Source organism: Caretta caretta, chromosome 1 (assembly GCF_965140235.1).
Source record: "Caretta caretta isolate rCarCar2 chromosome 1, rCarCar1.hap1, whole genome shotgun sequence".
NCBI lineage: Eukaryota > Metazoa > Chordata > Testudines > Cheloniidae > Caretta > Caretta caretta.
The window spans coordinates 122,024,797-122,041,264 of record NC_134206.1 but is presented as its reverse complement, the minus strand read 5'-3'; the positions used below and the strand labels follow the sequence as shown (position 1 = coordinate 122,041,264).

The window sequence follows — 16,468 nt, the reverse complement described above, 5'->3', positions numbered from 1 at the left end:
CATTTGTTTTCCTTTCCCAAATGGAAATGTGTCAAACTGCTCTTAACATTTATTTATTTATATTTAAATAATAATAATGAAAAAAAATACTGATACAAGGCTCTAGGCAACCTAAAACGTAATTAGAACTGGCTGAAAATTGGAACTTCCATCTTGCAAGAAATTCTCATATTTCCAAGTTTGTTTTCATCTAGAATTGGGACAAAAAAGTTGAAATATCAAAGCTTTTCATGGATGGAATGGATGAATCAAAGCTTTTCATGAATGGAAAGTCCCAAAAAATTTTCATCCAGAAATGCCAAAATATTTTGCCTTCAGATCAGTTCAGCATTGAATTGTGTCCACATCAGCTGCCATTGTGCCTCATGACCTCACTCTTATCTATGCACTGGGTTCCTCCACTGGACTACATCTTTCATGATGACTCGAGATCATGGGATTCCCATAATTTACCACAGCAGTTCAAACTGAAAGAGAGACCACAATGTATCATGGGAGTTGTAGTTCAGGCAGGGAGCCCATAGAGGAGACTGGAAATACCGGAACTACAGCCCCTATGATGCATCACAGCAGCTCAGGAAGAAAAAGATTAATATCAAACTGACCTGAAACGAAATATTTCAATCCAGATGCATAAACAAAAATGCTTTTGAGTCAAGTTAGGTTGATCTGAAACTAAATATTTCTTTTAAAAATTTTCCTGATTGAAAATAATTTTTAAAAAAATGGAAAATTAAGATTTTCCTGCAGAAAATTTCAGGTTTTTAGGAACTACATTTTTTGTTGACAGATTTTTCATTGGAAAATTCCCAAACAGCTATATAACTAGTACTACAACAAAAACATTAAAATAATCATTTGTAAGGAACTCTGCGAGCCCACCACCTACAAGAAAGCTCTTTTCCACTCCTTCATCATTGTGGGAGGCAAACCCTTATCCCTCTTCAAAAATCCTGCCGAACAGCTGTCTTTTGCAGCCTACTCAGAAGCTCACCAAATCCAGGCTATTTCAGATCAAAGTGGGGGGACATGTTCCAGTATCCTGGAGTCCATCGTGCCAGCCATCTCCAGCTCAAGCATCCCCACCCCTCACAGTTGTGGCACATATTCAATTAAAATATCATCTTTGTTCTCTTTGCCCTATTGGTATGAAGATCCCTGCACGATACCTCACAAGGTAGCCAGCACAGTTCAGGAAATGTAATGGTTCTGCTGACATTCTGTTAGGATCATATTATCATGGAAATCATGCCATTCTGCAACTGTTAGGAGAAAAATGCAAAACCTGAAAAATCTTGTAGTAATTGTTGTGCCCTGGCAAATTACCATGGCAGTTTTGGTTGACCAGGATTGTAATTAGACTACTTCTGATAATTTTACATGTGTAAGCCAGTTGTTGAAACAATTAATATACAGCACATTTTTGGCTAAGAACCAATTTCCCTGTTTTGATCTGCCTAGATCTGACCAGCTATAAATTAGATAATAGTATGATACTCCTATGTTCAGCGCACATACATACAGAAGTTAGATAAAAACATACAAACTCTTGCGGTTGCAGTATAATGCTACTTTATTTCTTAGAATTCAGAACGATTACACACAGGAACCCCAAAACAGAGAGAGAGAGAGAGTCTGCCCCCAAGACAGCAAAGCACAACTTCACTCCACTGTGATTTAAGCTGTCTCTTTCCAGACTGACTGCTCCCAAATCCACACTTCACTGCAGACCCCTGCAAGCAACACCCAAAAACTACCCCCTCACACACTCTTAAAGTGATAGCTTGCAGATTCAACGCGGTGCTCAATACAGCACAGATACCTCCATTGAATAGCATGCAGTGGTGCAAGTAGAATTCATTTCTCACCAGTTTGCTGCATTCATAGGAGGAACACAAAGGGGGGGCACCAGCTAACAGGGGGACACTTGACCTCCTGATGTGACCCCCCCACGTGACTCCTTCCCGCCCCCAGCCTGGGGCCCCCGTGCTCTCCCTATCCCTTCCTCATGATCCGTCCCACATTACCTGGGAGGGGAGGGGCTTTGTCCTTCTCCCACTGCCCCGGATACTGCTGAACTGCAGGGCTTTCCAGAACCGCAGCTGCGAAAGGAGCAGAATGTGGGGCTGCCAGGAGGCCCCATGCCAGCAGCTCCTCTGGTGCGTCTGTACCGCCCCCTGCCCTCCCATGCAGCTGTGTCTCCTGCTTGGGGTCTGTACAACAGCCCCGCCAGAGGACAGGGCTGGGGGGGGGTACAGCGGAGGAACTGCTGGTTCCCAGGAGAGCCCTGTTCTCCAGCGGGGCTGCTATACAGACCCCAGACAGGAGACACAGCTGCGTGGAAGGCCTGGGGGCGGGGTTGGGGGCGGTATAGCTGCACTGGAGTTGATGCCGGCATAGGGCCGCTTGACAGCCCCACCTTCTGCTCCCCCTTGTCTTTCCCGTACACAAGACCAGCTATAAACATCTTACTCATACGGCAGACGAGACCAGACCAGACCGATGTACCTACACCCCTGATAGCATGTCAAATTAATGAGAATTTTCAGTTTTCTGTAAAACAAGGTCTTAGACTGGAGTGTCAAGGTGGTGGTTGTTATCTGTTTTTCTTTACCATTTGGTGTATTGCCACATGTCAGAAGGGTTCCCCAACATTTCTGTATTGTACTGCTGCATTTCTTTGCCACAGTCGTAGATTCCTTGTACTTCCAGTTCACCCTACACTTTTGGTTGTAAAAGGTGGTCCCCAACTCTGAGATCCCTAAAATCTGCAGTCCATTTATCTATTAAAAGAATGTAATATTGACCTCAAAAAGTGATCTTGTGAACACACAAATTATGATTGTTGTAATTATTACCTGCCATGTAGAAGTTTTAATTATGGAGATGAGGTCTATTATCTCTTCAAAATCATAGGCTTGCTGATAATACGATGATCAGTGCCACTATGAAACCCTAAGAGAGTAAATATTTATAAGAGGGTCACTAAGGAAAAACTATCATTCTGATATTATTCACACCTTCATAATTCCTTTCTTTAATAAGCTAAGCAAGTTTATTAATTTCATAGCCTAAAGAGAAGGAAATCCATGCCTCATCACATTTATATCAAATTACATTCAATATTTAAAAATATAAGATCAACCACTAAAAGAAAAATATCCTATATTGTGTGCCATGTATGAGTAATTTTAATACCAATAAAGAGTTGCTATGTGGGAACGGGTGGACAAGAAATACAGAGCAGGTCAAGTGTGAAATCAGAGAGATTCTTAGCAGCAAATTATTTATGGATTAAAAGATGGTAGAAAAGAAGCCGTTGCACCTGGTCACTTGTTTTATTGAGCTAGCTGAGCACTTTTCTGCATCTTATTTGTAAATGGTGTCATTTATTTTGTTTTCCTGCTAGCTTTAAAGTTTCCTACCTCATGAGACCTCTTTCAGAAGAATCTTTTAAGTAGGCTTAGTGGGATTCTAGTTAACTCCATACATGTCGGTCAATGTCGATTTTGGCTGCCACCCTGAAATAGGCAGAAAAAATATTAATCGGTAACAGTCGATGCAAATGCAGCCTCCCCTCCTTGCACCTGCAAGGATCAGGTGTCGCCGGCCCTGTGGCAGTACAGGGAGCCCTCTGCAGTTCCACTGTCATGGCCCCGCTCCCTCACTCCCATGACAGCGGGGCTCCACAGGGTTCCTTGCAGTGACACAGGACCAGTGACACCTGAAGCCTGCAGGCGCAAGATTTGGGGAAGGCTGTGGTCCTGGCGGGGCAGGGCAGAGACCTCCCCGCCAGGGCCACAAGGAGGAAGACAAGTCCTCAGCCACAGGAGAGGCCACCCCACTGCTGAATGGCTCCTGCCCAGGGATAGAGTCACTGAGCAGCAGGGTAGACTCCCCTACGGCCAGGGGTCTCTGCTCTGCCATGCCTAGACCACAGCCTTCCGTGCACCTTGCATCTGCAGGCATCGGGTGTCACTGGCCCTGTGACCGAGAATGGAGATCTCTGCAGCTCCACTGTCATGGTCCCACTCGCTCATCCACTGGTCAGGAGTATGGAAGCCATCCCCAGGCAGGAGCTGTTCAGCACTGGGTGGCCTCCCCCATGACTGGGGGCTTGTCACCCGCAGCCGGGATTGCCAGGAGGATCTCTGTTCTGCCAGGTCAAGACCGCAGCCTCCCCTGCACCTCATGCTCCCCAGTGTGTTGGGCCCCTTAGCCACGCAGGGGGTTCCCTGCCACCTCACTGTCAATGCTGAGAACTCTGTGTAGCCCCAACATCAGCACTTCCCTAACCCCAACCCTACCCCCACACACTTCATTTCCAGTGACTGTAAAAATAAAAAACTGATAAAAATCGAATAAATATGTTAAATAGCAATCTATATTCATCAAAATTAGAAAAATAAAATAAAATAGAAGTCTGCCAACCCTAGTTATAAGCTCATGTCTCTCAAACTTGTTAATGCCACATCACCCAGTTGCAGTTACTGAAGAATAACATTGGATGCTCCTTCCCCATGTGGTCTAGAGTTTGCAGTACTACTAATTTAGGGATTAAAAATAAACTTATCTTGAAACCTTTGTAGACTGGCTCATATCTGAGGACAGCTCCCAAAAGTAATAAAGTAATCACAGAACTACAAAAATTGTATCTTTCAATAATATATTTACTCTGCCTGAGGTATTTGTGGCACAAATACAAAAGTTGCATTTCTGTATTTATAGAAAAGCATGCACAAAAGGATAAGTAACCTCAATTTGGTTATGGTAAAAATACATTCCCTTAGAAATTGATTGCCAAGATTACACAATTATACCTATTCTGTACCTATTCTTAGGGTCATGTAGTTGGGGTGGCTTGATGGGGGGAAGGGTCACCTGGTCATGATGCAGAGATACCTATGTTCTGCTTTAACTTGTACCCCTCTGTTCAGTTTTAGTTTTGCTGTGCAGTTTGTTTCTTTTGAATAAGGCTTTTCTGCACTAGGAGTCTGGAATTTGAGTGATCTAGAACTACTACTCTGCTAATGCTGCAGTTCCCACCTTTTTTGGGAGAGGATGCTGCTGTAACCCACTGATGAATATGGGGTACAGGTCTCCCTCTGTGATGATTTTCAAAGGGTATGAGTTGTTACAGCCCCTAGCTACAGAGCTTTAGCTCAAGCTGTAGACAGTGATACGTTTAGCTCTGGAGGTCCCCAGGTCCGTTTCTGGTATGTTGGCCAAGACAGCAGCTGTCACACTGGGTCTTATCCGCGATAGCCCTACCAGTACTACTTATGCCTTTGTAATATTTAAATAGAGTGTCAGTTTTACCATTCATTCCCATATACTGAATTTTTGTGCTGAAAATGAAATTATCTTGCTACTAAACACAGAAGTGACAGCATTTTATTAAGGTTTGTATTCAGAAATTTGAGAATAACAGGGTTGGTTTTATTTTTCAGAGATTATTCATTTTTCCTGGATTCCTTTTTAGTATTGTTTTAAAAAAAAACAGTGAAAGCGTGAGGACTGTGTACCAAGTTTTCAAAACGTGTCAAGATGTTGGAGGAAACACTAATGTCATAGCACACAGGATATGGCTGTTCAACATGTGGAGACTCATGCAATATTACAGTACTCTACACAAATGAACTCTTAGGGCCTGATTCTCTAATGCCCTGCGCCTTGTGTAGTCATTTACATCAGTGTAAACTGAGTTTACACTACTATTTTGACCTGGTAGCATTTTGCACCCACTTTGCACTGGCAAAAATGACTACACAAAAGTGCAGGGCAATGGGCGACTCCTACTCTTCATTTTCTTTTCAACATCAGTGCAAAATAGTCATCATTATTTTAACAAACTTCATTTTTATTTGGTGGACAAGGAAAACAATATATTATCGTTTCATAGGCTTTTCCCCTCTCCATAGTTTGTAATATTTTAAAATCCTTGACACGTTTCCATTATATTTGCAAACACTGAGTTCTTCCTTTATTGACAATCAAAATGAAATTAACATGGTTCTCTCTTTTACTCTCTTGTGTGTTCACCAGCATGAACAATTGTGTCAGAGCAGCACTGACAGAAAAGTTAACTTTCAGACCAGTGGTGAGACTTCTCTACAGTGTCACTTCTGTTGTATCCACAATTATAAAATGTTCTTAAAGTTCCCAAAGGCAAAATAGTGAATGATTTTTTTCTAAAGCAAGCTAGATGTCTATGGTCTGATTGTCCACTGTTTTGCATATTGGATAGCTATTTACACAAGAGCAAAGTGGCTGGAAAATTATACCTTTCTGATTTATAGTTTGCACAGGTATAAATGACTACACAAGGAGCAAGGCAGGGGATAATCAGGGAACTGGAATCATGAATCCAGTTTCTACCATCTTCTAATAAATTTAGTGCATGTCAAATGTGGGGGATAACCTACATGAGTAGAGTCACTTTAATGTAAAACAGAGCAAGATGACAACATCAGAGACATCTTTTCATGCTGTTTTTAAAGCTTCTGTTTACACATATATTATTCAGAATGAACAAAAGTGTCTGTATTGTATTTAAAAAATAGGGATTGATGAACTATTAAACATAACTGCGGAATGAATGAGCAGGCAGAATATTTCCTCCTTTTCCTGTGGTGGAGTACAGTGATTGACTTGTAAGGAAAAGTTACGATTTTAAAGAACCCCTCAAAATTGGAGACATAGTAAACAGAACTAAATGGATCTGAAATAATTCAGACAGCACAAATTACCTACCAGTAAATCAAGCCTCATAGCAGTTTCTTACCATAATGAAGTGTTTCAAACTGGCGTTAAGGCTGAACTGATCGGATTTAAAAAACAAAACAAAAAACGCTGTCTGAGAATCTTGATTACTGCAGGGTATTTAAAGACCACTCTTTCCTTCCAGTTCTTTCACTAAAAATACAGTACTTAAAACTTAGAGCTCCACAGTGGTATGCTTGACGTATATTTGTTGTCTAGTGTTAAACAAGAGATCTTGGTTTTTAGCAGATGTAAACATCTTACATCAGGGTTTTAGATCGGCAAAGTGCACTTATTCTTTAAACATTGCATATTGCATTGAGTAGATATGCATCCTAAAGACTAATGGATTTATTTGAGCATAAGCTTTCGTGGGTAAAAAACCCACTTCTTCAGATTCATGGAGTGGGTTTTTTACCCACAAAAGCTTATACCCAAATAAATCTGCTAGTCTTTAGGGTGCCACCAGACTCCTCATTGTTTTTGAAAATATGGTGCTTCTTGATTTTTCATCCATCTCAGGCTCTAAGTCGAATAATGTAAGAATCCATCACTTCACACACATCCAGAGAACTCTCATCCCTCAGAGGTGGGCAAGATGTGGGGTTGAGTAAAATTGATTCTGAAACAAGATACTAACAATTTGCACATTTAGTCATCAGTGATTCAGCAAAGAATTAATGAATTATTTGGTACTCGGCTGCTTGTGTCTGCCTGAAAGAGCACTTGAGGCTTCTTCTTAAGCCAGGTGGTCTACACTCAAAAGATAGGTCTACATCACTCCACACCCCCTGCGCAAGATAGTTAAGCCCACCTAACTAGATTGGTGGAAGAATTCTTCCATCGACCTAATTACCTCCTCTCAGGGAGGTGGATTTACTATAACCATGAGAGAACCACTCCAGCTGCGGCAGTGAGTCTGTACCCTATGCTGCTGCCGTGTTTCGAGGGAAGAGACTCTTCACAGAAACAACTGGTCCTGCAGGGAACGGCAGTGGGGGCAGAGAGGGGTGCTGAGGCGGAAAGGAAATGAGGGGTGGGATAAAAAGAGAGGAGACTAAAGAGGGAAGGAGGAGAGAGGCAAATGACAGTAACCAAAGGGGGCCACAGGCAAGAAAGCAGAAAGGTATAGGGAAGCAAGGAGGCATAGGGAAGCAAGGGCAGAGAGGCCAGGAGAAGCAGAGAAGACCAGGAAAGGAAATGTCAGGGTTAAAGTGGGGATCACAGTACTGATAACCTCAAGAAATCAAAAATCATGAATCAATTATGTATTTTTAAACAAGTTAGACCAAATCCTCAGCTGGTGTAACTCTGCATAGCTCCATTGAAAGCAATAGGGTTACATGGATTTGCACCAGCAGAGGATCTTGCCCAAATAGTACAATTACAAACCTTAATGAATCATTCAGTATATAGTACCCTGGCATTAGCAATACAGGTTTTCAAATTCTTTGAGAATAGATGATGCAACGAGTGGGCATTTGCCAAAGTTTTTAAGTCTTTTAAAACTTACTTGGTGCCTTATTTACACATGAAATGCAACACTTTCCATCCATTAACTATTCATTCTTCACAACACCCCTATCAACTCAGTCAAAAAGTATTACTGTATTGTTCTTGTTTTGCAGAGAGTTTAAGTGATTTGCCCAAAGCCCCTGAAGGAATCAATAGAAAAGCTAGGATTAGACTTCAGGAATTTCTGTCTACTAGCCCCAAACTCAGTTCCTTCAGACCACACTGCTTCTCTCTTTGTGCATTCTTGTTTCTTTTGCCTATTGTCATATAAGTTCCTCAGTCTACTAGCTTTCAGGTAAATTTGCAAACTTGCACCTCCTAATTAGTTTCATCTGGCATTTCAGATAGATATATATTATGGCACAACTTTATGTAACCAAATTATATTTTCAAATAAACAAAGTGATTGTTTTGCATGTGAACAATTTAGTTTTCCTGATTTTTAGATTGGATATATAAGCAGTAAGTCCTAATTGTATTAATTATTATTATTATTATTATTAAACAATAATAATAATAATAATAATTTTGTATTGTGGTAGAGCCTAGGGACCATAATCTTAGGTTTGGAGTTCGTTGTTCTAGACACTGTACAAACACACCACAAAAAGACATGCCCTACCCTGGGGAGCTTAAACCTAAGTATAAGACGAGAGACAACAGCTGGATACTCCAAACCGAAACGTGAAGAGTGCAAGATACTGGTCAATATGTTCACAGCACATGAGCTGTCATGTCCATTGTCAAGGGTTTTTGAGGGAATCATGGCAAAGGAAAGTTTTATTTGAATTTGACAGGAGACAAGGAAGTGGTGTGTGGATGTCTATAGGGAGCTCCTCCAATGCTTATGGAGCAGCATGGGAGAAAGCATGAAGGTCCTTGTTTAACATTTTAATAAGTGGATGATGAAGGCAGAGCAGAGGCAGGAGTTGTATCTTGTTAGTTTATGAGAGATCATAGTTAGGGTGGGGATAGCCACCTTAAAAGATGAGTAGTTTTTGTTTGATGTGGTGGAGAAGTGGGAGCCAGTGGAGAGATGCAAAGAAAGGGATGACATCATCAAAGCAGTGAGCCAGGAAAACAATCTTTGCTGCACCATTTTAAATAGGACAAGATTTCATTGTGAAGGCTAGAGAGGAGGCGTTTTCACCCATCAACATGAAAGATGTTGAGGGCCTGGATGAGAGATTTGACTTTATGGCTGGTAAAGAAAAGACAGACCTTATAGATGTTCTGCAAAAATGGCATTTCAAATCCTCTCTACAATTTGAAAAAAATCAATTTTGATCAATTATTTTTGGAGACAACTATAAGTGACAATTGTATGCAAAAAAGTTAAGTTGTACTTTACAACTCTGCTGAGTGTCTTTCACTTCTCCTGCTGACTGCCTCATTCTATGGACCATGCTTTGACTTGGCTACCTTGTCGTCATTTTTGCAAACCTCAGCTCCATATACTCATACAAACAACAGATCCAGATTGTTACTGTGGTGGAAAAATGGGACTTCTTCACCCCCAGTGAGGCTTTTTAACCCCACTGCTTCAGTTTAGTTTGTTTATTTTTATTTCTAGGTATCCATCACTATAATTTGGTGTCTAAAGCACTTTGCTCTCCCCCCCCCCGATTTATTCTTATCCTGTTTGCATACAACTTCACAAAGAATTAGTGCAACCATGCCGTAATTGTTTTCAGTGGAAAAGATAGGTTGTTGCATCTGTAACTCAAAGAACAATCCATCATACAAGACTTTTTAACAAGAATGAAATAAACTAAATATGCCTATACTAAGACACTTGTATACCTACACTTGTAATACATAATCTAAGGCTTCCAGATTACTTATCAGATGACTGTTCAAGCTTCAGAACACCAGTGTGGTGAAGGAATCACTTCATCCATCTCTGAAGTACAGCAACTTCTGGAGTGGAGATGTTTAGCTGTACAAAGAAGGATCACACAACAGTTTAGGGTTGAGAGTAAAAAAAAAATATTGTATGCAGTTGAAATTGCAGGATGAATTTTAGCTGGGTAAATTTAATAACTAGAACTGGAAATTAGCCTGGACACCAGGGATAATAAAATATTCTTACACAAACTGACATGGAGGGCCATACAAAATGGATTTAAATGGTCCACAGAACATTCTTTATGTACAGGGGAGCATTCCACTGGCAAAAAGTTGGAGGATTGGAGCTGACTCCTGCTCCAGCCTTGCTCCCCATCCCCAGCTTCCCAAGAAGGAAAGGACAGATTGGAAACAGTGAGGGATGTGGCAAAGTGGAATCAAGTATACTCAATTCTCCACTGATGTAAGGTAACTGAGGAACCCAAAACCAATGGCATTACTTAGAACTATTTCTCAGCAACTGTAACTTCCACTGCGGCTGGGAGGCATGGGAATAGGGAACCACAGTTGGCTCCTTGGTTCTCTCCCGTGTCCACTGCATTGAAGTGGAACAGTGAATCTGGCCCAGGATCTTGAATGACCATAAAGTTCTGATCCTGTAATTCATGATCATTCAAAAAGACAGTCCCTTCCAAACAACACCCTGTCCACCAACACCACGCTCATCATTGGCTCAGTACAGGCTCAAAGGAAAGAGTGCCATCTTCTAACTCCAGTCACTGGTTTCCCTTCCTGCATCCTTTCGCTGTTGCTTTATGGTCTCTCATCCAACTGGAAAGGCCTTGAGTTTATGCATTGCCCTGATTACAAAACTGTGTAACTGACTTTGGAATGGAAAGTGTAACAGAAAAGTTGTAAAGAAGTCCACTGTGATTCCAAAATGTAAAGCATTCAAGGTTTCCTTAGAAATACTTCAGTAATCAAAGCACAGCTGTTCCTTTCATCTGACTCTGTGTGTGCACTTTGTCTCATAGGGATAGTCGTAAATCTAGTGTGGAAAAGCTATAGCCTATTCTAGTTCTATTTACTTCCCTATGGTGCAAGAGCTGTCAGCATGATTCTCCACCCCCACCCAGCAATGCAGATAAGTTACTGAACTACACCTAATCCTCTAAAATGGAGTTTTTCTAAGGGGGCGAGGGGAAGTGTTGGGCTGTGGTCAGTGTGCAATTGTCTATCATAAGCTACTTTTTATTATGACCCTGGTCTAGCAAAACACTTAAGCATGTGCCTAATTTTAAGTATATGAAGAGTACCATTTAGTGCGATTTTAATGGGGTTGCCCATGTATTAATGCCAGAAAACATGCTCTCCAATTTTGTTGATCTATGAAAACAAGTTTGGAATCCTAACACTGTGAATTTCCTTTCGCAAACAAGGTGGATGCCCATGGAAACATTTTGCTAACATCTCTTGAAATTCACAATGAAGTGGCAAGCCATGAGGTTACGACCAGCGTTACTGATGCTAGGAATTCAACAATATCCTTTGACAACTCAGGAATCCAGTACAGAAAACAAAGCACGAATCGGGAAAGCTTTGGAAGGCGTACAATGGACAGAACAGTGCCCCACAGTAAGAAGAGCCATTTACGGAGGAGGTCTTCACAGCTGAAAATAAAAATCCCTGATCTAACGGATGTGAATGCCATAGACAGATGGTCGCGGGTGGTGTTTCCATTCACATTTTCTCTTTTCAACTTAATTTATTGGTTATATTATGTTAACTGAGTGACTGTACTTTTCTAAAAGACTTCAATAATAATACATGAGATATTGCTCTGCCTGTCGAGTTTATGTATAATATGAACTTTTATTATATATAAAATACACATGTATGTGTGTATACATATATTGTGGAAGTGCGTGTATATATAGACACGTGCACAGAAGTGTACTCTCTCTATAGATACACGCACGCACACACACATGTGTATATATATATATATATATATATATATATACACACATTCTGAGGTTATGGACAATTCAATATAGAATGCACATCAAAAGAACTTTTTTTAAATTGAAAGACAGGTGTCCTCAAAACAGTAAGCCTTGAGAAAATTGAGTATCGTATAATCTCACTTTGACTGTCATAGAAATTTTCAAACAGTTGTAATCATATATCAAGTCAGTATTCAGAAACATTGCATGGAAAAGCAATGTTGAACATAAACTGACACCTTTCCATTGGTAAGTTTAAAATGTCATTTGTATTGCATATCAATGTTACTTTCAGCAAGCCAAATTAATTTTCCTTGCTAATAGTTCTAGTTTTTATATGTTGTAAGATTTTTTTCCTGTCAATTTTCAGTCATGGATTGCTTTCTCTTCTGCAGTAAGTAAGTCTAATCATAGGACGAGTGTTGCTCTAGTGTTTTGAAGAAATTCATAATGTTTCCAAACATCCGTCTTAAATATCCATCAGCAATGAAAGGAATTTTTTGTAAGTACCAAAACGTACAGTGCAATTTTTTCACTTGGACTGGTTCCAGCTAAGATGTCATTCTGAAAAACAAGCACCTTTTTAGTGTAATGTAGCTAAGAATTCAAACACTGCCAATGTGTTCTGCATCTGCTATAGATTTTAAAGGTAATTATTCCAGTGAAAGCATAAAGACATCTCAGGTTATTTGAACCCATCAAGCTATATTCTTTATTAAACATGCATTCACGTGATCAAACACTCTTATAACATTGTATGTTAATGTAAAATGTATTTGCATAATATGCATATATATGTATATTTTATCAACATTTTTCTTTTTGTGCTTGCTATTGTGACTGCATGCTATGTCATATTTTTGTTTCTGTGAAGTTACAACTTTTTGTTATCTAGACTTAAGCAGATAGAGCATTTCTAATATTTCAATAACAGCATTTTCATATTTTATTTTGTACATATAGCATATACAGATAAACTCACAGCTAGTATGTTCCGGTCACAGATCATATCATAAATGATAGCAAACAATAGGTCTTGTTTCAGCATTAAACATGATCAGGCATTTTCTTTATGCAAATGTGGCCACTTTTGTTTTCATTCCACTTCAATCCCTCATCAGTATCCAGACTTTTTCACTCTAATAGGTTCTAGTAGTAAAGATACACAAGTTTCGGAACTGTAAACTTCATTTACTATTAACAGAACTAGATCTTTCTAAAGAAAAAAAATGATATATTTTTTGTAAACACTTTTTTTATCACATACATGCATAAATAGAACCAAGTATAGTAGTAGACACAGATCGAAAAAGACGTTAAGAGCTTGGTCTTGCCAGCTCTCTGCCTACAGAATTCCTGTTGATGTCAATAGGAACTTGGCAGGTGTTGTTTCCAATTTGGAGTGCATTAGTGGAGGGAAAACATGTGGATATGCAACTGCCAACTAAGCAAGATAAGATGAACCTAAAAAGTCTGCCTTTGATCTAAAATATCCTATGTTTTCAAAATATCTGACTTGTTTGTAAGTACAAGTAAGTGATATTTATGCTGCTGCCGTATAAATTCTCTATTCCCATTTTAATCTGTTCCAAGGTACGTAATTCTTCTGTGAAACTTTGTTCTGAGCTGAAACTCAACATAGAAACTCAGGCTGCAAGATCTGAGTCGCAGTCTGATTCTTGGGCTGATCGGTTTGCAATAATGTGTTCTCCCATACAAGTAGCTTGTGGCAAAGCTGCAATTTAACCCTCAGTTGCTACTCACATGAGTAAAGTTAGACACCTGCACATGAGATCCTGGAATTGGGGCCTTAGTGCTCATACATATTTGGTTACAGTGGGTTAGACAGAGTGCCTGTTACTGTCGTATTCAAACACAGATAAGCTTTGTCAACAACATATGTCGAAGAACTTCAAAGAGGCCCTTACAGCTGGGCTAAAAAAAATCCAGTTTTTAAAAATTCCCCAATACAAATTTGCATTCTGGAGCATGACATATTTTGAGCTTTCTAATAACTCATACATTTGCAAACTGACAAAGAGAATATTTGCAACACTGGCATCATTACAAACACTTAAACAATTTCAGAACTAAAACCACATTTATGCAAATATTCTGATTAATAAAAACCAGTTTATAACTTTCCATATTTTTTTTAGAAAAAATTATATCTCTAAACCTATCTTTGAGCAAACCTTGCAAGTAGTGCTCTGCGCAGCTGTGCTGAATAATTGGGTTAAATTCCTTCTTCTCTGGGCCCAGATATGCAAGGTGTTGAACACAGTACTGCCAAATCTCATGAGTTTATCATGAGTCACTGTACTTTCTTAAAACCCCAGGTCCTGGAGTCATGTGATCATGCAAGACTCAGCTTTCATTTTAAAAAAAAACAAACCCCAATACTAAGTTTGTAGCTCTCATGATTATGGAAAAAGACTTTAAAATTTGACCCCCAAGGCTCAAAATACAGAAGGCAAATAAAAAGAACCCCAAATGTATTGTTTAAAATCTCATGATGTGTAGGCCAATTTGTAAACCATTTTGAAGGCGGCCTGACTCACAATTTTTGAACACGTGCGACTGGCATCTCTGGGAGGTGTAAGCTCCTCAACTCTCATTGAAGTTAATGGCAATTGAGGTTGGTCGGACCCTCATTTTATCATCCTCTTGCTTCCAGACAAGCAAGCAGGGCCGTCCATTGGTTAACAACCACGTTTCTAGTCATTTAGGACCCAATAGAAATCCAATGAAGTCAATGGTGGGCTTTTAACTGACATCAGTGCTGGTCGGATCAAGCTCTTGGAGCTAGATTGTAACCTGACAGTCTGCTGTGAGTCAGAGGCAGTGCATATCTATACTAACCCAGGAACAGACTAGAGAACAATTTGGGTCTCATAGAATCACAATTCACTTACTCCCCGATTCCTCCTTACTCGGTTACGGGGAGAGTAAGTTAGTGCACCCTTTTTCATGGAGCAGTTTACTCCATCTATTTAAAATATATAAGTGAATATTTTAAGTGTGCCACAGGATTTTGTCTGCATGAGTCTAGCTGAATTCCACGGGGGACCCACATTTCAAACCTTGAAACCTTAGGCCAATCTGATAAAAGCCAGGAAACTCTAACTTAAGGCTAACACTCCATCCTGACACCATTGTGCCTTTGTCCATCTTCCCTCATCTCCAGCCTCACCCCTCATGGGCATGCACACACACACTCCACACATACACCACATGTTAAGAACAGTGTTTGTCTTAACTTTAAATTTTCTGGCTTGCGTGAATGTCTTCCAGAATGTTATTTAACTATAGGTGATTTTAAACTAACACTAATTATTCTAACCCAGTTACACCAGCGTAATGTATTTCCTAGCCAGTTAACCCTTTTCTAATTCACAGTGTAACTAAACAGTCATTTCCTCATCTTTCATTCAATAAAGGCATAGAGGAAACTAGGATTATCCTGTGTCGTAGCCCAAAGATTCAATAAGAAGTAGAATTATTATGGTGGTTAATTCTAAGTTGATTTCATCCCATTGTCAAGGTAAACTAAAACCCTGTCTTTTGTGCTTAGGGCACATTTATGTGTTTTTGATATATTTCAGTCATGGAAAAAACTAGAACAGCGAAAACTAAATGATGATGAGATGCTATATGAACATGTTGATGAATGAATACTCAATCATTAAAAAGGGACTTAAAGATTAATCACTTCTCTTTTACTTGGTGGGGAATAAAGTATATTTGGTGAATTTATGTTTATTCTAATTTTACATGTCCCTGATGTTTAATCAGATATTTTTCAAATAAAAGTTGAGCAGAAAATGATTTCCCCAGTTGAGATGAAAGTCAAAATAAATGCTTCTTCACTGGGAATCCACCATACCCTCAAGTGTTTTCTACAGCATAATGAGAGGAGTGTAAAGTTACATCCACTTTAACTTCAAGAAATACTTTGTGGCATAGCCAGGCTTGGGAAGAAAAGGCATAGTCTGGTGCGAGCCATCTTCACTTCCTATTGAAGACTGCATGATCTTCCTCCACTTCATGTGTAGCTTCTACCAGCCCAGGAAGCAAAAGAGAATGTGAGATCTGAATGAGACAACGCCCGTTCTTGACAGCAGCATTCTGTACACTGTCTCCATTAATCAAGTCATAGATTTTTTTTTAAATCAAACATTTAAATGTAGTGATTGTTCCAGGAGTACTAATTGTAATCAATATATTTTTATTATTAATGTAAAAATTGGTTAAGAAGACACAGAGTACTGAAGGACTCCAGTAGATTTAAATAGAAGTAATCTACATAACGGTTACAGGGAAGATAAAAAACAAAG

General features: G+C 39.6%; 1 protein-coding gene across 1 annotated transcript in view; it reads left to right on the top strand.

Moving 5' to 3' along the window:
• Positions 1–15,839, top strand: part of GABRB3 (gamma-aminobutyric acid type A receptor subunit beta3) — a 155,314-nt gene extending 139,475 nt beyond the window's left edge. The window contains exon 9 of the mRNA XM_048858816.2: positions 11,565–15,839. Within this exon, the coding sequence (XP_048714773.1) occupies positions 11,565–11,915 (351 nt within the window). The 3' untranslated portion in view covers positions 11,916–15,839. The remainder of the gene's footprint in view (positions 1–11,564) is intronic.
• The last annotated feature ends 629 nt before the right edge of the window (positions 15,840–16,468 follow it).